Below are 24,749 nucleotides of genomic sequence, written 5' to 3'. Positions count from 1 at the left end.
ATGTTGCAGAAATTTGCCACAGTTCGATCAGCCTGCTCCCGCTTCTCAGCTCTGCTACATCGCTGCATATGCATAGGATACCCAGCTGTATGTACATGTCTGCATATGGAGAGCCTATAGAGGTGTGCTACAGCGCTGCCTAAACTCTGCTACATCTGGCAATTGTGATTACGGGAGTTTGGCTATTTCACTGTCTGAGCAGCTTCTGTGTTACAAAGGGCTGAACGGATGTTGGTGAAATGTGTCCTCATCAGAGGCAGAACAACACATTCCCCATCGTACTCACTGAAACGCTACAGACGATATAGTCCTCTTGCCCATACACAGCCTGCATGTTCTGTAGTCTCCTGATCTTCTATGAGACTCCATTTTCTTCAGCTTTCACACTGTCCAGCTTCATCCTCTATAACTCCGCCCACAAAATAGCGTGTAGCTCCGCCCACCGCCTAGCATGATCCTATCCGAGAATGCCTGAAGGACCTATGATGACGTCTTCACAGGTCCTTTGGTGTTGTGTGAACCTAAATTCCTTCACTGCGTTCGTGTAGTGACATCATTTACCAGGATAAAAAGTAGCCTATGTTTTAATCGGGGTTCCTATCTATGTATGTGGCAAGTTTCATGCAAATCCGTTCAGCCGTGATTGGAACAAACATCCAAACACACAAACTTTCACATTTAAAATATTAGTAGGATTTTCAAATATAAATATATAATAATAATAATAAATAATAATAATAATAATAATTAATAATTATTATTATTATCAAAAAATATATTAAAAATAAAAATTACAAATTTTGTTTAAAAATAACAAATTTTTAAAGATTCCAACGCAAACCCTTAAGGAGACATTTACCTTCTTGGAGCCTGGTCTGTCCTGGCTGCTTGGCACAGGGGGTGGGTTGGGGATGCATTGGGACAGTGTGTGATAGCTGGGATTGGTGTAGTAGTGCATGTAACTCGGAGGCACGTCTAAAAAGACAGAGGGGCAATTAGACCATGAGATAATAAACATACTATAAATGTACCATACGGTTAAATTTTTGGGTCTACCTGGGACTTCATAGACTGAGCTGGCCGGTCTAGTATTAGATGTGTACGCCACTGTTAAGTTTCGGCTTTCCTTGTCTTTCTGCCAGTGCCGGTAGACCAGAAATAAGGCGATTAATGCCACCACCAAGATGACTAAAGCGATGATGCCAATCATAGGTCCGATGGAGTCGGCGTTCGCAGGCGATTTTGGAACCATTGTAAATGGTATGTCGGGCGCTGTATAAAAAGGACATTGCCATTAGTTTAACCATTTCCTTGCCAAGAACATATCTCATACGTCCTCCCAGGGTGGGTGAGATACGCCCTTGCCTTGCTCTTGTTTCTCAAGCTGTATACCACCTAGATTGATTCTGGTGTCATATTAGAGCTGAGGGCCTTGGCTTCAATATGCCACCAGGATCGTAGTTCTAGCCGCTTACAGTATAAAAATGAACTTTAGTGGATTTGTGGGAGTTGAACCACAAAATTTTCTGGGTCAGCCGAACCTAAAATTTATAGAACCTAGTTTGTTACAAAGTGTGTTACCGAATGTATTCGTATATGTTTGACTCCTTGATATGAAGCTCTACACACTCAGCTTATATATATATAAATGACATCTGGACCTCCATACCTTTTTCACATCGTGCCCCAGACCAACCAGCCTCACACTGGCAATGGCCAGTCACATGGTCACAGGTGGAATTGCGGAGACAGTCACAGACTTGATGGCATTTGAGCCCGTAGGTTCTCGGGGGACACCCTATTGGTAAGGAGCATGAAACCTGATATTACATACAATAATATATAGAGAGTATGACATCTTATGGAAAATAGGAAATCTAATAAGAGTATATAAAGGCCATCAACCAATAACAAACACGAAGCGAACAGAGCTATATATTGTTCAGGTCGGGGTGGAAAGCGGGTAGTGGTCCCTGCCAAGACGGTAAAAACATCACAGGAGAGAGTACGACAGGCCTGGGATATTGGTCCTATTAATCCAAGGAGACCATACCCTGTCCAAACGGGCTGAAGGGCAAGCCCACCAGATATGAAGAGTGTCATCTGAAGTGGAACACCGGTGATAACAAACCATAGGGTATAAATGATGTAATCTAGAGGGAACCCAATAGGTTCTGTCAAGAATTCTTAAGGAGGCCTCCTTGAGGGTAACTTTGAAGCTGCCTTTGCTAATGAATATGCAACACTCAGCCATTGAGCTGGGGTTAGGGTGGACCTTTCACGTCCTAATAGATGTGCGCAGTGGCGTAACTATGAACAGCGGGGCCCCGTCGCGAACTTTTGACATGGGTTCCCCCCCAACCGACGCCCGCCAAAGACCCCGACCGAATCTCCCGCCCGCAGTCTTACGCTCTCTATTATGCTGCATAGTGGCCCCTGCACACAGTATTATCCCCCATAGTGGCCCCTGCACACAGTATTATGTCCCATAGTGGCCCCTACACACAGTATTATCCCCCATAGTGGCCCCTGCACACAGTATTATGTCCCATAGTGGCCCCTGCACACAGTATTATACCCCATAGTGGCCCCTGCACACAGTATTATGTCCCATAGTGGCCCCTGCACACAGTATTATGTCCCCATAGTGACCCCGGTAGACAGTATTATGTCCCCATAGTGGCCCCTGCACACAGTATTATGCCCCATAGTGGCCTCTGTACACAGTATTATGCCCTATAGTGGCCCCTGCACACAGTATTATGCCCCATAGTGGCCCCTGCACACAGTATTATGTCCCATAGTGGCCCCTGCCCACACTAATATGCCCCATAGTGGCCCCTGCCCACACTATTATGCCCCATAGTGGCCTCTGTACACAGTATTATCCCCCATAGTGGCCCCTGCACACAGTATTATGTCCCATAGTGGCCCCTGCACACAGTATTATGCCCCATAGTGGCCCCTGCACACAGTATTATGTCCCATAGTGGCCCCTACACACAGTATTATGTCCCATAGTGGCCCCTGCACACAGTATTATGCCCCATAGTGGCCCCTGCACACAGTATTATCCCCCATAGTGGCCCCTACACACAGTATTATGCCCCACTGTGGACACCCATGAACAGAAGTAGGCCCGAACCTGCCCGGAGAGGTAAGTAAAACGTTGTTTTTTTTATGTTCCCTTACCTCCACTGGACCTCCAATCATTATACTCAGGGGTCTGATATTTGTGGGGCCTGTGGCGTCACTTACCAATCCTGGCCACTGCCAGAATCGGTAAGTAAATAGGGCCCGTTACCGGCTGGAGTAACTCCGATATCTATCCACTGTCAGAAGGATGGGCCTTCCAGCCTAGCGTCATTGAGAAGCCTAAACCTAGCAAGCTCCACCAAGTGAACACCTCGGGGGATAGGTCAGGAGCAAAGAGAGGATTTTTAATCAAAGGGAGCAATAGTGGGGTCGGGCTTTGTAATTTAGAACTAAAACAGACCAATATATAGTTGGTTGCGCTAATAACATATAGATTTAGAGGGTTTGTCTGCGATCGAAAGTCGATCTTTTAGGAAATTCTAAGTTTCAGGATCCTCATCTCTTGGTCAGTGGCTACACAGAGTGTCTCCTGCTCTGAAGGACCTGTTATTCATTACACATTGGTTTGTATGGACATTGTGTAATACTTCACTTCTCCTGTAGTGGCGCTGCAGGGAAATTGAACACTTGCTCCCAAGTTTCCCTACAGATTACACCTGATTGCTGAGTTTCCACTTTACGGTCACTTTAAAATGAATAGGGGAAAAGGAACATCATCACTTACGATTGTCACAGTAGGGTCCGAGATATCCTGGCAGGCAGGAGCACTTCCCAGTCATGTGATCGCATTCTGCTGCGTTTTGGCATCTGCATTTGTGCATACAGTTCTCTCCATAGGTCCCTAGGGGGCAGACTGCACAGAGCAGAACACAATGTACATTACATCACACGTCATTCGCTGTGATATCCATGGGAAGAATATGCAAATCTGTCTCCCAAGATGTAAACAGGGAGACAGTGCCTCTGTTATGCTGCCCTCTATAGCAAGCACCCTGAACAACATGCCCAACTTCCCAGAAGCCTTTGCTGCATGATGCGAGGTTATAACCAAATCAGTTTCTCAGCTACGGACGGCACCGTTTCTGTCTCTTTGGACTTCATCAGCGCAGCCTAGAGAGAACTGATTTGGTTTAAGTGAGAGGCTGAGACCAGATCATGGGGATAACGTCTATCCTTAGGGAGAGACCACCTTCTCAGGTGTGTGGAGACTTATACAGCCATAGTTGCTCCACTGCTGTATAAGTCTCCACACACCTGAGAAGGTGGTCTCTCCCTAAGGATGGACGTTATCCCCACAATGTGATATCCATGTGATGTTGTGCGTTCCCATGTCAGCGCTCTTACTGGATTTGATCATAAAAGAGTATAAAGTGCATGTCCAGATATCAGTGTGATAAACACAGCAGTGAGGCCGCCCGTGTGTATCATCCCTGTACTGTGACATCACTGTGTGTATCATCCCTGTACTGTGACATCACTGTGTGTATCATCCCTGTACTGTGACATCACTGTGTGTATTATCTCTGTACTGTGACATCACTGTGTGTATCATCCCTGTACTGTGACATCACTGTGTGTATTATCTCTGTTCTGTGACATCACTGTGTGTATCATCCCTGTACTGTGACATCACTGTGTGTATTATCCTGTACTGTGACATCACTGTGTGTATTATCCTGTACTGTGACATCACTGTGTGTATTATCCCTGTACTGTGACATCACTGTGTGTATTATCCCTGTATTGTGACATCACTGTGTGTATTATCTCTGTACTGTGACATCACTGTGTGTATTATCCCTGTACTGTGACATCGCTGTGTGTATTATCCCTGTACTGTGACATCACTGTGTGTATTATCTCTGTACTGTGACATCACTGTGTGTATCATCCCTGTACTGTGACATCACTGTGTGTATTATCCCTGTACTGTGACATCGCTGTGTGTAGTATCTCTGTACTGTGACATCGCTGTGTGTATTATCTCTGTACTGTGACATCACTGTGTGTATTATCCTGTACTGTGACATCACTGTGTGTATTATCTCTGTACTGTGACATCACTGTGTGTATTATCCCTGTACTGTGACATCACTGTGTGTATTATCTCTGTACTGTGACATCACTGTGTGTATTATCTCTGTACTGTGACATCACTGTGTGTATTATCCTGTACTGTGACATCACTGTTTGTATTATCTCTGTACTGTGACATCACTGTGTGTATTATCTCTGTACTGTGACATCACTGTGTATTATCTCTGTACTGTGACATCACTGTGTGTATTATCCTGTACTGTGACATCACTGTGTGTATTATCTCTGTACTGTGACATCACTGTGTGTATTATCCCTGTACTGTGACATCACTGTGTGTATTATCCCTGTACTGTGACATCACTGTGTATTATCTCTGTACTGTGACATCACTGTGTGTATTATCTCTGTACTGTGACATCACTGTGTATTATCTCTGTACTGTGACATCACTGTGTGTATTATCCCTGTACTGTGACATCACTGTGTGTATTATCCCTGTACTGTGACATCTGTGTGTATTATCCCTGTATTGTGACATCACTGTGTGTATTATCTCTGTACTGTGACATCACTGTGTGTATTATCTCTGTACTGTGACATCACTGTGTGTATTATCCCTGTACTGTGACATCACTGTGTGTATCATCCCTGTACTGTGTCATCACTGTGTGTATTATCTCTGTACTGTGACATCACTGTGTGTATCATCCCTGTACTGTGACATCACTGTGTGTATTATCTCTGTACTGTGACATCACTGTGTGTATTATCTCTGTACTGTGACATCACTGTGTGTATTATCCCTGTACTGTGACATCACTGTGTGTATCATCCCTGTACTGTGACATCACTGTGTGTATTATCTCTGTACTGTGACATCACTGTGTGTATCATCCCTGTACTGTGACATCACTGTGTGTATTATCTCTGTACTGTGACATCACTGTGTGTATTATCTCTGTACTGTGACATCACTGTGTGTATTATCCCTGTACTGTGACATCACTGTGTGTATTATCCTGTACTGTGACATCACTGTTTGTATTATCTCTGTACTGTGACATCACTGTGTGTATTATCTCTGTACTGTGACATCACTGTGTATTATCTCTGTACTGTGACATCACTGTGTGTATTATCTCTGTACTGTGACATCACTGTGTGTATTATCCCTGTACTGTGACATCACTGTGTGTATTATCCCTGTACTGTGACATCACTGTGTATTATCTCTGTACTGTGACATCACTGTGTGTATTATCTCTGTACTGTGACATCACTGTGTATTATCTCTGTACTGTGACATCACTGTGTGTATTATCCCTGTACTGTGACATCACTGTGTGTATTATCCCTGTACTGTGACATCTGTGTGTATTATCCCTGTATTGTGACATCACTGTGTGTATTATCTCTGTACTGTGACATCACTGTGTGTATTATCTCTGTACTGTGACATCACTGTGTGTATTATCCCTGTACTGTGACATCACTGTGTGTATCATCCCTGTACTGTGTCATCACTGTGTGTATTATCTCTGTACTGTGACATCACTGTGTGTATCATCCCTGTACTGTGACATCACTGTGTGTATTATCTCTGTACTGTGACATCACTGTGTGTATTATCTCTGTACTGTGACATCACTGTGTGTATTATCTCTGTACTGTGACATCACTGTGTGTATTATCCTGTACTGTGACATCACTGTGTGTATTATCCCTGTACTGTGACATGTATATTATCCCAATATTGTTACATCACTATGTGCAGTCAGCCATGATGGCCTTACCTTCCGAACATGTTTTCCCGTTCCATCCCGCAGGGCAGAGACACGTCCCATCGATGGCATTACACTGTCCTCCATTTTGGCAGTTACAGGTATTGGCACAGTCTTTTCCCCATAGGCCTTGGGGACAAGCTGAAATAATAAGTGGCATACGGTAAATGACTGTAAATACTATGTATATACTGTGCCTTATATAGAGCTCTACTGGTGTCTTTATAACCAGCAGAGCTCACAATTGACCGACCCCCAGGAACTTGCCAAGAGACTCCCTGTAAATAAAGACCTGATAGCCGGGACTACCTTACCATCAGAGCACGTCTTCCCAGTCCAGCCCGGCTGGCAGTCACACTTCCCATCTATAGGACTGCAGTGTCCTCCATAATGGCAATAACAGGAACTGGCACAATCCTTCCCCCAAAATCCTGGAGAGCAGGCTGAGAAGACAACAAAGTAGGACATTCACTATGTGTCTGTCCACATAAGGTATATGGGAAAAGTATGCATGGTAGACATCCCCTATAGAAACATAATACTGCCAACTAGTGATTAAATAATCAACTAATACAGTACATAAATAATACCGCCATGCAGTACCAAATAAAAGTACCACCAGTGCTCACATAATATTTCTATACAGTGCCAGCATTCAGTAGAGTATTTGTATCCTACAGGGCATAAATAATACCGCCATATAATGCTAAATAATAGTACCAAATGGTTCTCACATAATATATACAGTGCCATATCATACAGTGCATAAATCATACCACCATACAGTAGAAAATAGTACTCACATAATATCACCATACAATGTCCATATCATACAGTGCATAATAAAACTGTATAAAATTATCAAATAAAAGTGCATAGTAGTTCTCATATAATACCCTCAAACTGTGCCAATACAGAGCATCCATACTATATCGGGCATAAATAATACTACCATAAAGTACTAAATAAAAGTACCAAACAGTGCTCGCATAATATCACCATATAGTACCAATACAGAGTATCCATATTATATGGGGCATAAATAATACCACCATACAGTACTTAATAAAAGTACCGAACAGTGCTTGCATAATATCACCATATAGTACCAATACAGAGTATCCATACTATATCGGGCATAAATAATACCACCATACAGTACTTAATAAAAGTACGAAACAGTACTCACATACCACCAACACAGAGTATCCATATTGTACAGTGCATAAATATTACCACCATATAGTACCAAATGAAACGTACCACATAATATTACCATTCAATGCCAACACAAAGTATGTATATAATACAGGGCATAAATAATACCACCATACTGTACCGTATAAAAGTACCAAGCAGTGCCAAAATAAAGTGTCCATATAATATAGTGCATAAATAATACCGCTAAAAGCACTATGTAAGATGACAAATCACCTCCTGAGACAAAATTTAGAGCACGTTGTGTGTGGTACGGTTGGCCCTGTAATACTTACGCTCAGAGCAGTCGTGGCCCTTCCAGCCTGGGGCACATTTGCAGGACCCATCGATGGGGTTACATGTGGAGTGGTTGGCGCATTTACAATAGAAGGTGCATTTCTTGCCGTAACGTCCAGGAGTGCAGGCTGGAACAGAAGAGGGTGTACTGTTTTACGTTGCTCAGCAGGGGGTGACATGGAGCACAGAAGCAGGAGAAAACAATCCTTACTGTTCTCGCAGTTGCTCCCCTGAAATCCAGCTGTGCAGGTGCAGGATCCGTCCTCGGCAGAGCAGGACGCCCCGTTCTTACAGGTGCAGGACATGTTACAGCTTCTGCCCCAGGATCCTTCCTTACAGGGCTTCTCACAGTGATCCCCTAAATCACAGGACTCATGGTGAAAATATGGAAAACCCCACAAGGGGGAGCCAGAGAGCATTGCCTCAGTGTACCGCCTCACCTGTCCATCCTGGTGTACACCTGCACACACCGCTGAGCGGGTCACAGCCATCAGAGTTCTTACATTCACATCTCTGACTACATCCAGGACCAAAGAATCCCGCCTGTGAGGAGCAGACAGTCACGTGTCAGACTCTAGGGGAGGGACATTCTCTGGTTCCAAACCTAATCCTTCAGGCTGACACTGTTATGGGGGACACATTACTGTTTCTAATATAGACACTGTACGTGTTATGGGGGCACTCTGCCTGGCACTGTTATGGGGGCAGTATCTCTGAGACTGTTATAAGGGCACTGTGCCTGGCCCTGTTCTTGACGCTGTTATGGGGGCACACTGGCTGACAATGTTTTGGTGACATTATTTCTGACACTGTTATGGGGGCACAATGATTGACACTGTTATGATAGCACTGTCCCTCTGTTATGGAGGCATTGTGTTATGGCAGGCATTATCTCTGACGCTGTTATAAGACACTATTATGGGGACACAGTACGCTTAGACTGTTATGATTACATCATCCTCAACACTGTTATGATAGCACCATCCCTGACATTGTTATGGAGGCACTATTTCTGAGACTGTTATGGGGGCATTATCCCTGACACTGCTATGGAGACACTATGTCTGAGACTGTTATGGGGGGCATTATCCCTGACACTGTTATGCAGCCACTATGTCTGAGACTGTTATGGGGGCATTATCCCTGACACTGCTATGGAGGCACTATGTCTGAGATTGTTATGGGGGCATTATCCTTGACACTGTTATGAAGGCGCTATGTCTGAGACTGTTATGGGGGGCATTATCCTTATCACTGTTATGGAGGCACTATGTCTGAGACTGTTATGGGGGGCATTATCCTTAACACTGTTATGGAGGCACTATGTCTGAGACTGTTATGGGGGGCATTATCTCTGACACTACTATGGAGGCACTATGTCTGAGATTGTTATGGGGGGCATTATCCCTGACACTGCTATGGAGGCACTATGTCTGAGACTGTTATGGGGGACATTATCCCTGACATGGCTATGGAGGCACTATGTCTGAGACTGTTATGGGGGACATTATCCCTGACACTGTTATGGAGGCACTATGTTTGAGACTGTTACACGGAGCATTAACCCAGACATTGCTATGGAGGCACTATGTCTGAGACTGTTACGGGCATTATCCCTGACACTGCTATGGCGGCACTATGTCTGAGAATGTTATGGCGGACATTATCCCTGACACTGTTATGGAGGCACCGTACATCGGTGAATACTGTGTATATATACATACAGTACCTTGCAGGGCAGCTCACACTTCTCCCCGTACCAGCCAGATGTACAGGAGCAGTGCCCGGTGATGGGGCTGCAGGACGCACCGTTGGCACACTCGCAGGTCCGGTTACAGTTGAAGCCCCAGCTCCCCTTAGGACATGGCACGGAGCAGTCCCCTTTCTGCCAACCTGGAGTACAGAGCATTAGTTTTAGTATTAACTAACCATATGTAATAGAAAATAGGGTGGCAGGGTTATTTATACAGTGTAGATGATGCTCGGGGGTGGGTCCTTACCCTCTTTACACACACAGGTGCCATCTATAGGGGAACACGCCAGGTGGTTTATACACTTGCAGGTCTGGGCACAGCCATCTCCAAATTTTTCCTCAGCACAGAATTGAGAGCAGTAAGCCCCCTAAAACAGAATGGCAGTCAGTATGGATTACATATGTACAACACATTGAGCTGGGGGTACATACATACAAAGGGCCCTATAACAAAATTGTGGCCCATTCCTCGTATCATCCTCAAATACCGCATGCTACCTAATATTGATAAAGGAGGGCCCGGTGTTTGCTTGTTCCTCCCTCTTTCTAGTCGGCATGACCCTCAGAACGGAGTCCTCACCCCCTTTTGCTACTGTTGCAGTTCCTGTAGGGAGGACGTCTCACGGTTTGTACCGCCCATGAGGAACGAGTCTGCGTATAATATAGAGTAACTTTACAAACAACCACAATTATGCGAACCCCCTTCTGTCTCATACAGGAAAAGCAGTATATAAAGTAAATGGGGAGCCCTGTTAGATATTATGACTCCCGCTCATACTCCAATCACAGCCAGAGCTGCATTCAAGATTCTGCTTTCATTTTGCTAGCTCTTCTGATGCCCCCTACTGGTTAAAATGGGTTCTACTCTTCTTCTTTGTCCTATAAGGTTATGTAGATGGTGCAGTAGATAACACTTACAGTATACCCTGGGGCACAGTGGCATTTCCCAGTCTCGCTGTTGCAGGATCCGCCATTGAGGCACAAACATGGCTCCTGACAGTTGGTTCCGTAGTAGCCATGAGGGCAGGTCTCGTTGCAAGTTAGGCCGGCCCAGCCAGCTTTACATGTGCACTCGCCGGTCATTGGGTGGCAGCTGTAAAACAGAGACAAGGAGAGTTTATAGGGTTTCCAATTCTATATGGGTAAAGGGCGCCATTTGCCAAAGATCTGCATGATACCACTAGAGGGCAGTAGTGCGTTATCAAAAACAGTTCTACACCGCCCTATGGTGTAATGTCCCCGTTAACTTACCTGTTGGTGTGTTGGGCATCACACTGACAGGGCAGGTGGCACTGTAGCCCGTAGCTGTTATCCGGGCACATTCTGTCCTCACATTTGGACCCAGAGAAACCAGCCTCACAAAAACAGGCCCCGTCCACGTGGTAGCAGCGGACGGCGTGGACACAGTCACATGACTCTTTGCAGTCCCTTCCGTACTTTCCGATCGGACATTCCTCCAGGCAGCTGCAGAGACACAAAAACAGCTAAAACCTACCGCCGGCCCTTTAAGAAATATTATACATCTAGGGAATCACTATACACAATGACCCCACGACTTTAAACAGTGGCCACAAGCCAAAGGTTATGATAACCCTAGAGATGACACCGACACCCGCAACTACACCGCCAGGTTACTGATTTATTGTCACAATGTGTTTCGCCAAAGGGATAGACTGCAGCTGCTGACCCCTGACCCCTGAAGACACTCATATTTTCCATTTTGGCACAAAAAGTACAAATATTTTTCTCATTTCAGCAATTCCACATAGATGTCCTGAAAACAAACCGCCTAATAGTGCCAAGTATAGAAGAAGTAAATATGGAAGTAAAGGGCGGCACGTATAGGAATGAATGTGGCGAGGGGGATGGGGGAAGTTATATTCTTGTACATAGGAGAAGTATTATGGTAGTTATATTCTTGTACATAGGAGCAGTATTATAGTAGTTATATTCTTGTACATAAGAGTAGTATTATAGTAGTTATATTCTTGTACATAGGAGTAGTATTATAGTAGTTATATTCTTGCACATAGGAGTAGTATTATAGTAGTTATATTCTTGTACATAAGAGTAGTATTATAGTAGTTATATTCTTGTACATAGGAGTAGTATTATAGTAGTTATATTCTTGTACATAGGAGTAGTATTATAGTAGTTATATTCTTGTACATAGGAGCAGTATTATAGTAGTTATATTCTTGTACATAAGAGTAGTATTATAGTAGTTATATTCTTGTACATAGGAGCAGTATTATAGTAGTTATATTCTTGTACATAGGAGCAGTATTATAGTAGTTATATTCTTGTACATAGGAGCAGTATTATAGTAGTTATATTCTTGTACATAGGAGCAGTATTATAGTAGTTATATTCTTGTATATAGGAGGTAGTATTATAGTAGTTATATTCTTGTACATAAGAGTAGTATTATAGTAGTTATATTATTGTACATAGGAGCAGTATTATAGTAGTTATATTCTTGTACATAGGAGTAGCATTATAGTAGTTATATTCTTGTACATAGGAGGTAGTATTATAGTAGTTATATTCTTGTACATAGGAGTAGTATTATAGTAATTATATTCTTGTACATAGGAGTAGTATTATAGTAGTTATATTCTTGTACATAGGAGCAGTATTATAGTAGTTATATTCTTGTACATAGGGGACAGTATTATAGTAGTTATATTCTTGTACATAGGAGTAGTATTACAGTAGTTATATTCTTGTACATAGGAGCAGTATTATAGTAGTTATATTCTTGTACATAGGAGGTAGTATTATAGTAGTTATATTCTTGTACATAGGAGCAGTATTATAGTAGTTATATTCTTGTACATAGGAGTAGTATTATAGTAGTTATATTCTTGTACATAGGAGGTAGTACTATAGTAGTTATATTCTTGTACATAGGAGTAGTATTATAGTAGTTATATTCTTGTACATAGGAGCAGTATTATAGTAGTTATATTCTTGTACATAGGAGCAGTATTATAGTAGTTATATTCTTGTACATAGGAGCAGTATTATAGTATTTATATTCTTGTACATAGGAGCAGTATTATAGTAGTTATATTCTTGTACATAGGAGCAGTATTATAGTAGTTATATTCTTGTACATAGGAGCAGTATTATAGTAGTTATATTCTTGTACATAGGAGTAGTATTATAGTAGTTATATTCTTGTACATAGGAGTAGTATTATGGTAGTTATATTCTTGTACATAGGAGCAGTATTATAGTAGTTATATTCTTGTACATAGGAGTAGTATTATAGTAGTTATATTCTTGTACATAGGAGGCAGTATTATAATAGTTATATACTTGTACATAGGAGCAGTATTATGGTAGTTATATTCTTGTACATAGGAGCAGTATTATAGTAGTTATATTCTTGTACATAGGAGTAGTATTATAGTAGTTATATTCTTGTACATAGGAGCAGTATTATAGTAGTTATATTCTTGTACATAGGAGGTAGTATTATAGTAGTTATATTCTTGTACCTTGGAGTAGTATTATAGTAGTTATATTCTTGCACATAGAGGGCAGTATTATAGTAGTTATATTCTTGTATATAGGAGCAGTATTATAGTATTTACATTATTGTACATAGGGGCAGTATTATAGTAGTTATATTAGTAGTTAGTCATTAGGAACCAACGCATTTTGGTACTTACCCCTCCCCCGTGTACCCTAGGGAACAATAACATTGACCGTTTTCTGGATCACACTGCCCACCATTATGACAAGGGCATTTCTGTTTACATCCAGGTCCAAAGTATCCAGGTGGGCATGGGATGGAGCACATAGGACCCTGTAGTAGAGACATATAAGTTTCTCTTGCACCATAAATGTACAGCAGTTTATGGATTATCTATGGGTGAAGCTAAAGCCTTTAGTATATACAATGTTGGAGGTCACACTGGTAGATATGTAAAAAGAATATACAATAGCGCGTCAGAAAGATGACAGGTGGTTATAAGGTTCCCAGTGTATGACCGACAATATATGGGAGCTCTTTAGCCACATGAGGGTCTTGTGGATGGCCATATTACAGGGGCACTGTAGGTGTTATAGGAGGACTTTGTCCTATAGGAGTGCACTATACGGATGCTTTGTGACTGGCAGTATATTGGAGCACTCCAGCTTACACTATATGGATGCTCACATTATATAGGAACACTATAGTGAAGTTATGGGGGCACCACATCTGGTATTGTTATGAGGGCCCTGTAGGTGTGTGTCATATAGGAGTACTGTGGCTGGCACCGTTATGGGCACACTATGACTTGCACTATATGGCTTACATTATATGGAGGCTCTCCAGCTCACACTGTATAGGGATCCTATAGCTGTCTTATGGGGGTATTATATCGGGCATTGTTATGGGGACCCTGGCTGCTGGCATTTTTCTCATGTTCTGTTATATATGCAGTCACTGACTAGGGCTGGCAATGTTATGGGTGTAATGACAAGGTCTCACCATCCATCCTGGGGGGCAGCTGCACTCCCCGGTGCTCTGGTTACAGATGCCCCCACTCTGACATGGGCAAAACTCCGGGCACTGGTACTTGGATGCCTCAACCTTGTTACATCGGATCTCACAGCTGCAAAAAAGAGCAGAAACCTCTTTAAATATGTGCAAAACCCCTCTCCATAATGCTGAGGGTCATGCTGGGTCTTGTAGTACCACATCAGCCAGATACCAATACTCACTATGGGCCGGTAAATCCTTCCGGACAAATACACGTTCCGTTCTGAGGCTCGCAGTTGGTGCCGTTCATACACTGGCAGTCCAGTAAGCAGTTGGCTCCATAGGTGCCCGGATCACAAGGCTTCTCACACAGTGAATCCTTGTACCCCGGGGGGCAGATACAGGAGCCCAAAAGGGGGTCACATATCCCATTGTTCTGGCAGTTACAGGTATTGTTACACCTCGGACCCCATAAGTGAGGCTCACAGGCTGGAATTATAAGAGGGATGTGCAGGAAATGGTTAAATCTCTCATCGCAATATCTATGGATTCATCATCATCATCATCATCACCCCGCCTGACTTCTCATAGAGAATGACACCAGGCTACAAAAATGTGCAAAATATTTATATGAATATATCAATGGAGGGGACATTAATAATTTGGTAGAAAGTGTATAGAGATAGATAGATAGATAGGAGATAGATAGATAGATGGATGATAGATAGATAGATAGATAGATAGATAGGAGATAGATAGATAGATAGATAGATAGATAGATAGATAGATAGGAGATAGATAGATAGATAGGAGATAGATAGATAGATAGATAGATAGATAGATAGATAGATAGGAGATAGATAGATAGGAGATAGATAGATAGATAGATAGATAGGAGATAGATAGATAGATAGATAGATAGATAGATAGATAGATAGATAGGAGATAGATAGATAGGAGATAGATAGATAGATAGTGGCCCCTGCACACAGTATTATCCCCCATAGTGGCCCCTGCACACAGTATTATCCCCCATAGTGGCCCCTGCACACAGTATTATGTCCCATAGTGGCTCCTGCACACAGTATTATGCCCCATAGTGGCCCCTGCACACAGTATTATGTCCCATAGTGGCCCCTGCACACAGTATTATGTCCCATAGTGGCCCCTGCACACAGTATTATACCCCATAGTGGCCCCTGCACACAGTATTATCCCCCATAGTGACCCCTGCACACAGTATTATGCCCCATAGTGGCCCCTCCACACAGTATTATCCCCATAGTGGCCCCTGCACACAGTATAATGTCCCATAGTGGCCCCTGCACACAGTATTATCCCCCATAGTGACCCCTGCACACAGTATTATGTCCCATAGTGGCCCCTGCACACAGTATTATGTCCCATAGTGGCCCCTGCACACAGTATTATGTCCCATAGTGGCCCCTGCACACAGTATTATGTCCCTTAGAGGCCCCTGCACACAGTATTATACCCAATAGTGGTCCCTGCACACAGTATTATGTCCCTTAGAGGCCCCTGCACACAGTATTATACCCAATAGTGGCCCCTGCACACAGTATTATGTCCCATAGTGGCACCTGCACACAGTATTATGTCCCATAGTGGCCCCTGCACACAGTATTATGTCCCATAGTGGCCCCTGCACACAGTATTATGTCCCATAGTGGCCTCTGCACACAGTATTATGTCCCATAGTGGCCCCTGCACACAGTATTATGCCCCATAGTGGCCCCTGCACACAGTATTATACCCCATAGTGGCCCCTGCACACAGTATTATGTCCCATAGTGGCCCCTGCACACAGTATTATGCCCCATATTGGCCCCTGCACACAGTATTATGTCCCATAGTGGCCCCTGCACACAGTATTATGCCCCATAGTGGCCCCTGCACACAGTATTATGTCCCATAGTGGCCCCTGCACACAGTATTATGCCCCATAGTGGCCCCTGCACACAGTATTATACCCCATAGTGGCCCCTGCACACAGTATTATGTCCCATAGTGGCCCCTGCACACACTGTTATGCCCCATATTGGCCCCTGCACACAGTATTATGTCCCATAGTGGCCCCTGCACACAGTATTATGTCCCATAGTGGCCCCTGCACACAGTATTATGTCCCTTAGTGGCCCCTACAGGACTAAATACTGTCACCGCTGACCGCTATACCAGGACAAATTGTGGATAAAAAAAAATCTGGTCCTGTGCATTACAATTTAGTAACTCCATGTGCCTCATATTAATAACAGTTAACCCCATCATCTCCCTCACATTAACCCCTGTCTGCCTCACCATAAGAGTTACTGATAGATCTCCTATCTATCTATCTATCTATCTATCTATCTATCTATCTATCTATCTATCTATCTATCTCCTATCTATCTATCTCCTGTCTATTATCTATCTATCTATCTATCTATCTATCTATCTATCTATCTATCTATCTATCTCCTATCTATCAATCTATCTATCTATCTCCTATCTATCTATCTATCTATCTATCTATCTATCTCATATCTATCTATCTATCTATCTATCTATCTATCTATCTATCTATCTATCTATCTCCTATCTATCTATAGGAGATAGATAGATAGGAGATAGATAGATAGGAGATAGATAGATAGATAGGAGATAGATAGATAGGAGATAGATAGATAGATAGGAGATAGATAGATAGATAGATAGATAGATAGATAGATAGATAGATAGATAGGAGATAGATAGATAGATAGATAGATAGATAGATAGATAGGAGATAGATAGATAGATAGATAGGAGATAGATAGATAGATAGGAGATAGATAGATAGATAGATAGGAGATAGATAGATAGATAGGAGATAGATAGATAGATAGATAGATAGATAGATAGATAGATAGGAGATAGATAGATAGATAGATAGATAGATAGATAGATAGGAGATAGATAGATAGATAGATAGGAGATAGATAGATAGATAGATAGGAGATAGATAGATAGATAGATAGATTGATAGATAGGAGATAGATAGATAGATAGATAGATAGATAATAGATAGGAGATAGATAGATAGATAGATAGATAGATAGATAGGAGATAGATAGATAGATAGATAGATAGATAGATAGGAGATAGATAGATAGATAGATAGATAGATAGATAGATAGGAGATAGATAGATAGATAGATTGATAGATAGGAGATAGATAGATAGATAGATAGATAGATAGATAGATAGGAGATAGATAGATAGATAGGAGATAGATAGATAGATAGATAGATAGGAGATAGATAGATAGATAGATAGATAGATAGATAGATAGATAGATATGAGATAGATAGATAGATAGATAGATAGATAGGAGATAGATAGATAGATAGATAGATAGGAGATAGATAGATAGGAGATAGATAGATAGATAGATAGATAGGAGATAGATAGATAGGAGATAGATAGATAGATAGATAGAAGATAGATAGATAGATAGGAGATAGATAGATAGATAGATAGATAGATAGATTGATAGATAGGAGATAGATAGATAGATAGATAGATAGATAATAGATAGGAGATAGATAGATAGATAGATAGATAGATAGATAGATAGATACATAGATAGATAGATAGGAGATAGATAGATAGATAGATAGGAGATAGATAGATAGATAGGAGATAGATAGATAGATAGATAGATAGATAGGAGATAGATAGATAGATAGATAGATAGGAGATAGATAGATAGATAGATAGATAGGAGATAGATAGATAGATAGATAGATAGATAGATAGATAGGAGATAGATAGATAGATAGATAGGAGATAGATAGATAGATAGATAGATAGATAGATTGATAGATAGGAGATAGATAGATAGATAGATAGATAGATAGATAGATAATAGATAGGAGATAGATAGATAGATAGATAGATAGATAGATAGATAGGAGATAGATAGATAGATAGATAGGAGATAGATAGATAGATAGATAGATAGATAGATAGGAGATAGATAGATAGATAGATAGATAGATAATAGATAGGAGATAGATAGATAGATAGATAGATAGATAGATAGGAGATAGATAGATAGATAGATAGATAGATAGGAGATAGATAGATAGATAGGAGATAGATAGATAGATAGATAGATAGATAGGAGATAGATAGATAGGAGATAGATAGATAGATAGATAGATAGATAGGAGATAGATAGATAGATAGATAGATAGATAGATAGATAGGAGATAGATAGATAGGAGATAGATAGATAGATAGATAGATAGATAGGAGATAGATAGATAGATAGATAGATAGATAGGAGATAGATAGATAGATAGGAGATAGATAGATAGATAGATAGATAGATAGATAGATAGATAGGAGATAGATAGATAGGAGATAGATAGATAGGAGATAGATAGATAGATAGATAGATAGATAGATAGGAGATAGATAGATAGATAGATGGATAGATAGATAGATAGGAGATAGATAGATAGATAGATAGATAGATAGATAGGAGATAGATAGATAGATAGATAGATAGATAGATAGGAGATAGATAGATAGATAGGAGATAGATAGATAGATAGATAGATAGGAGATAGATAGATAGATAGGAGATAGATAGATAGATAGATAGATAGATAGATAGGAGATAGATAGATAGATAGATAGATAGATAGATAGATTGATAGATAGGAGATAGATAGATAGATAGATAATAGATAGGAGATAGATAGATAGATAGATAGATAGGAGATAGATAGATAAATAGATAGATAGATAGATAGATAGGAGATAGATAGGAGATAGATAGATAGATAGATTGATAGATAGGAGATAGATAGATAGATAGATAGATAGATAATAGATAGGAGATAGATAGATAGATAGATAGATAGATGGATAGATAGATAGGAGATAGATAGATAGATAGATAGATAGATAGGAGATAGATAGATAGATAGATAGGAGATAGATAGATAGGAGATAGATAGATAGATAGATAGATAGGAGATAGATAGATAGATAGATAGATAGGAGATAGATAGATAGGAGATAGATAGATAGATAGATAGATAGGAGATAGATAGATAGATAGGAGATAGATAGATAGATAGATAGATAGGAGATAGATAGATAGATAGATAGATAGGAGATAGATAGATAGGAGATAGATAGATAGATAGATAGATAGATAGATAGATAGGAGATAGATAGATACATAGATAGATAGGAGATAGATAGATAGATAGATAGATAGGAGATAGATAGATAGATAGATAGATAGATAGGAGATAGATAGATAGATAGATAGGAGATAGATAGATAGGAGATAGATAGATAGATAGATAGATAGGAGATAGATAGATAGGAGATAGATAGATAGATAGATAGATGATAGATAGATAGATAGATAGATAGATAGATAGATAGATAGATATGAGATAGATAGATAGATAGATAGATAGATAGATAGATAGGAGATAGATAGATAGGAGATAGATAGATAGATAGATAGATAGATAGATAGGAGATAGATAGATAGATAGGAGATAGATAGATAGATAGATAGATAGGAGATAGATAGATAGATAGATAGATAGATAGATAGATAGGAGATAGATAGATAGGAGATAGATAGATAGATAGGAGATAGATAGATAGATAGATAGATAGATAGATAGATAGATAGATAGATAGGAGATAGATAGATAGATAGATAGATAGATAGGAGATAGATAGATAGGAGATAGATAGATAGATAGGAGATAGATAGATAGATAGATAGATAGATAGGAGATAGATAGATAGATAGATTGATAGATAGATAGATAGATGGATAGATAGATAGATAGGAGATAGATAGATAGATAGGAGATAGATAGATAGATAGATAGATAGGAGATAGATAGATAGATAGATAGATAGATAGGAGATAGATAGATAGGAGATAGATAGATAGATAGATAGATAGATAGATAGGAGATAGATAGATAGATAGATAGATAGATAGATAGATAGATAGGAGATAGATAGATAGGAGATAGATAGATAGGAGATAGATAGATAGATAAATAGATAGATAGATAGATAGGAGATAGATAGATAGGAGATAGATAGATAGATAGATAGATAGGAGATAGATAGATAGGAGATAGATAGATAGATAGATAGATAGATAGATAGATAGGAGATAGATAGATAGATAGATAGGAGATATATAGATAGGAGATAGATAGATAGATAGATAGATAGATAGATAGGAGATAGATAGATAGGAGATAGATAGATAGATAGATAGATAGGAGATAGATAGATAGATAGATAGATAGGAGATAGATAGATAGATAGATAGATAGATAGATAGATAGATAGGAGATAGATAGATAGATAGGAGATAGATAGATAGGAGATAGATAGATAGATAGATAGATAGATAGATAGATAGGAGATAGATAGATAGATAGATAGATAGATGATAGATAGATAGATAGATATGAGATAGATATGAGATAGATAGATAGATAGATAGATAGATAGATAGATAGATAGGAGATAGATAGATAGGAGATAGATAGATAGATAGATAGATAGATAGATAGATAGGAGATAGATAGATAGATAGATAGGAGATAGATAGATAGGAGATAGATAGATAGATAGATAGAAAGATAGATAGATAGGAGATAGATAGATAGATAGATAGATAGATAGATAGGAGATAGATAGATAGATAGATAGATAGGAGATAGATAGATAGATAGATAGATAGATAGATAGGAGATAGATAGATAGGAGATAGATAGATAGATAGATAGATAGATAGATAGATAGATAGGAGATAGATAGATAGGAGATAGATAGATAGATAGATAGATAGATGATAGATAGATAGATAGATATGAGATAGATAGATAGATAGCTAGATAGATAGATAGGAGATAGATAGATAGGAGATAGATAGATAGATAGATAGATAGATAGGAGATAGATAGATAGATAGATAGATAGGAGATAGATAGATAGATAGATAGATAGATAGATATGAGATAGATAGATAGATAGATAGGAGATAGATAGATAGATAGATAGATAGATAGGAGATAGATAGATAGATTGATAGATAGGAGATAGATAGATAGATAGATAGATAATAGATAGGAGATAGATAGATAGATAGATAGATAGATAGATAGATACATACATAGATAGATACATAGATAGATAGATAGATAGATAGATAGGAGATAGATAGATAGATAGGAGATAGATAGATAGATAGATATGAGATAGATAGATAGATAGATAGATAGGAGATAGATAGATAGATAGATAGATAGATAGGAGATAGATAGATAGATAGATAGATAGATAGATAGGAGATAGATAGATAGATAGATAGATAGATAGATAGATAGGAGATAGATAGATAGATAGATAGATAGATAGATAGATATGAGATAGATAGATAGATAGATAGGAGATAGATAGATAGATAGATAGATAGATAGATAGATAGGAGATAGATAGATAGGAGATAGATAGATAGATAGATAGATAGATAGATAGATAGATAGATAGGAGATAGATAGATAGGAGATAGATAGATAGGAGATAGATAGATAGATAGATAGATAGATAGGAGATAGATAGATAGATAGATGGATAGATAGATAGATAGGAGATAGATAGATAGATAGATAGATAGATAGGAGATAGATAGATAGATAGATAGATAGATAGGAGATAGATAGATAGATAGGAGATAGATAGATAGATAGATAGATAGGAGATAGATAGATAGATAGGAGATAGATAGATAGATAGATAGATAGATAGATAGGAGATAGATAGATAGATAGATAGATAGATAGATAGATTGATAGATAGGAGATAGATAGATAGATAGATAATAGATAGGAGATAGATAGATAGATAGATAGATAGATAGATAGGAGATAGATAGATAAATAGATAGATAGATAGATAGATAGATAGGAGATAGATAGGAGATAGATAGATAGATAGATTGATAGATAGGAGATAGATAGATAGATAGATAGATAGATAATAGATAGGAGATAGATAGATAGATAGATAGATGGATAGATAGATAGGAGATAGATAGATAGATAGATAGATAGATAGATAGATAGGAGATAGATAGATAGATAGATAGGAGATAGATAGATAGGAGATAGATAGATAGATAGATAGATAGGAGATAGATAGATAGATAGATAGATAGGAGATAGATAGATAGGAGATAGATAGATAGATAGATAGGAGATAGATAGATAGATAGATAGATAGATAGGAGATAGATAGATAGATAGATAGATAGGAGATAGATAGATAGATAGGAGATAGATAGATAGATAGATAGATAGATAGATAGATAGGAGATAGATAGATAGGAGATAGATAGATAGGAGATAGATAGATAGATAGATAGATAGATAGATAGGAGATAGATAGATAGATAGATGGATAGATAGATAGATAGGAGATAGATAGATAGATAGATAGATAGATAGATAGATAGGAGATAGATAGATAGATAGATAGATAGATAGATAGGAGATAGATAGATAGATAGGAGATAGATAGATAGATAGATAGGAGATAGATAGATAGATAGGAGATAGATAGATAGATAGATAGATAGATAGATAGATAGATAGATAGATAGATAGGAGATAGATAGATAGATAGATAGATAGATAGATTGATAGATAGGAGATAGATAGATAGATAGATAATAGATAGGAGATAGATAGATAGATAGATAGATAGATAGGAGATAGATAGATAAATAGATAGATAGATAGATAGATAGATAGGAGATAGATAGGAGATAGATAGATAGATAGATTGATAGATAGGAGATAGATAGATAGATAGATAGATAGATAATAGATAGGAGATAGATAGATAGATAGATAGATAGATGGATAGATAGATAGGAGATAGATAGATAGATAGATAGATAGATAGATAGGAGATAGATAGATAGATAGATAGGAGATAGATAGATAGGAGATAGATAGATAGATAGATAGATAGGAGATAGATAGATAGATAGATAGATAGGAGATAGATAGATAGGAGATAGATAGATAGATAGATAGGAGATAGATAGATAGATAGGAGATAGATAGATAGATAGATAGATAGATAGGAGATAGATAGATAGATAGATAGATAGGAGATAGATAGATAGGAGATAGATAGATAGATAGATAGATAGATAGATAGATAGGAGATAGATAGATACATAGATAGATAGGAGATAGATAGATAGATAGATAGATAGGAGATAGATAGATAGATAGATAGATAGATAGGAGATAGATAGATAGATAGATAGGAGATAGATAGATAGGAGATAGATAGATAGATAGATAGATAGGAGATAGATAGATAGGAGATAGATAGATAGATAGATAGATGATAGATAGATAGATAGATAGATAGATAGATAGATAGATATGAGATAGATAGATAGATAGATAGATAGATAGATAGGAGATAGATAGATAGGAGATAGATAGATAGATAGATAGATAGATAGATAGATAGGAGATAGATAGATAGATAGGAGATAGATAGATAGATAGATAGATAGATAGGAGATAGATAGATAGATAGATAGATAGATAGATAGATAGGAGATAGATAGATAGGAGATAGATAGATAGATAGGAGATAGATAGATAGATAGATAGATAGATAGGAGATAGATAGATAGATAGATAGATAGATAGATAGATAGATAGGAGATAGATAGATAGGAGATAGATAGATAGATAGGAGATAGATAGATAGATAGATAGATAGGAGATAGATAGATAGATAGATTGATAGATAGATAGATGGATAGATAGATAGATAGGAGATAGATAGATAGATAGGAGATAGATAGATAGATAGATAGATAGGAGATAGATAGATAGATAGATAGATAGATAGGAGATAGATAGATAGGAGATAGATAGATAGATAGATAGATAGATAGGAGATAGATAGATAGATAGATAGATAGATAGATAGGAGATAGATAGATAGGAGATAGATAGATAGGAGATAGATA

The 24,749-nt window shown here is 38.9% G+C and overlaps 1 protein-coding gene across 1 annotated transcript in view; it reads right to left on the bottom strand.

Annotated features, from left to right (window-relative positions):
• Window positions 1-24,749, bottom strand: part of PEAR1 (platelet endothelial aggregation receptor 1) — a 120,071-nt gene that overhangs the window by 7,215 nt on the left and 88,107 nt on the right. The window contains exons 6-21 of the mRNA XM_075283177.1: window positions 14,884-15,130; window positions 14,651-14,774; window positions 13,845-13,981; window positions 11,416-11,628; window positions 11,083-11,257; window positions 10,412-10,532; window positions 10,141-10,304; window positions 8,852-8,954; window positions 8,623-8,769; window positions 8,411-8,539; window positions 7,232-7,360; window positions 6,930-7,058; window positions 3,821-3,949; window positions 1,670-1,798; window positions 1,057-1,272; window positions 860-975 (exon numbers count right to left, since the gene is read on the bottom strand). Of these exons, the coding sequence (XP_075139278.1) occupies window positions 860-975; window positions 1,057-1,272; window positions 1,670-1,798; window positions 3,821-3,949; window positions 6,930-7,058; window positions 7,232-7,360; window positions 8,411-8,539; window positions 8,623-8,769; window positions 8,852-8,954; window positions 10,141-10,304; window positions 10,412-10,532; window positions 11,083-11,257; window positions 11,416-11,628; window positions 13,845-13,981; window positions 14,651-14,774; window positions 14,884-15,130 (2,408 nt within the window). The remainder of the gene's footprint in view (window positions 1-859; window positions 976-1,056; window positions 1,273-1,669; window positions 1,799-3,820; window positions 3,950-6,929; window positions 7,059-7,231; window positions 7,361-8,410; window positions 8,540-8,622; window positions 8,770-8,851; window positions 8,955-10,140; window positions 10,305-10,411; window positions 10,533-11,082; window positions 11,258-11,415; window positions 11,629-13,844; window positions 13,982-14,650; window positions 14,775-14,883; window positions 15,131-24,749) is intronic.

Source organism: Leptodactylus fuscus, chromosome 7 (assembly GCF_031893055.1).
Source record: "Leptodactylus fuscus isolate aLepFus1 chromosome 7, aLepFus1.hap2, whole genome shotgun sequence".
NCBI classification, from domain to species: domain Eukaryota; kingdom Metazoa; phylum Chordata; class Amphibia; order Anura; family Leptodactylidae; genus Leptodactylus; species Leptodactylus fuscus.
The sequence above is the reverse complement of the archived record's forward strand: the minus strand, read 5'-3'. Positions and strand labels throughout refer to the sequence as shown.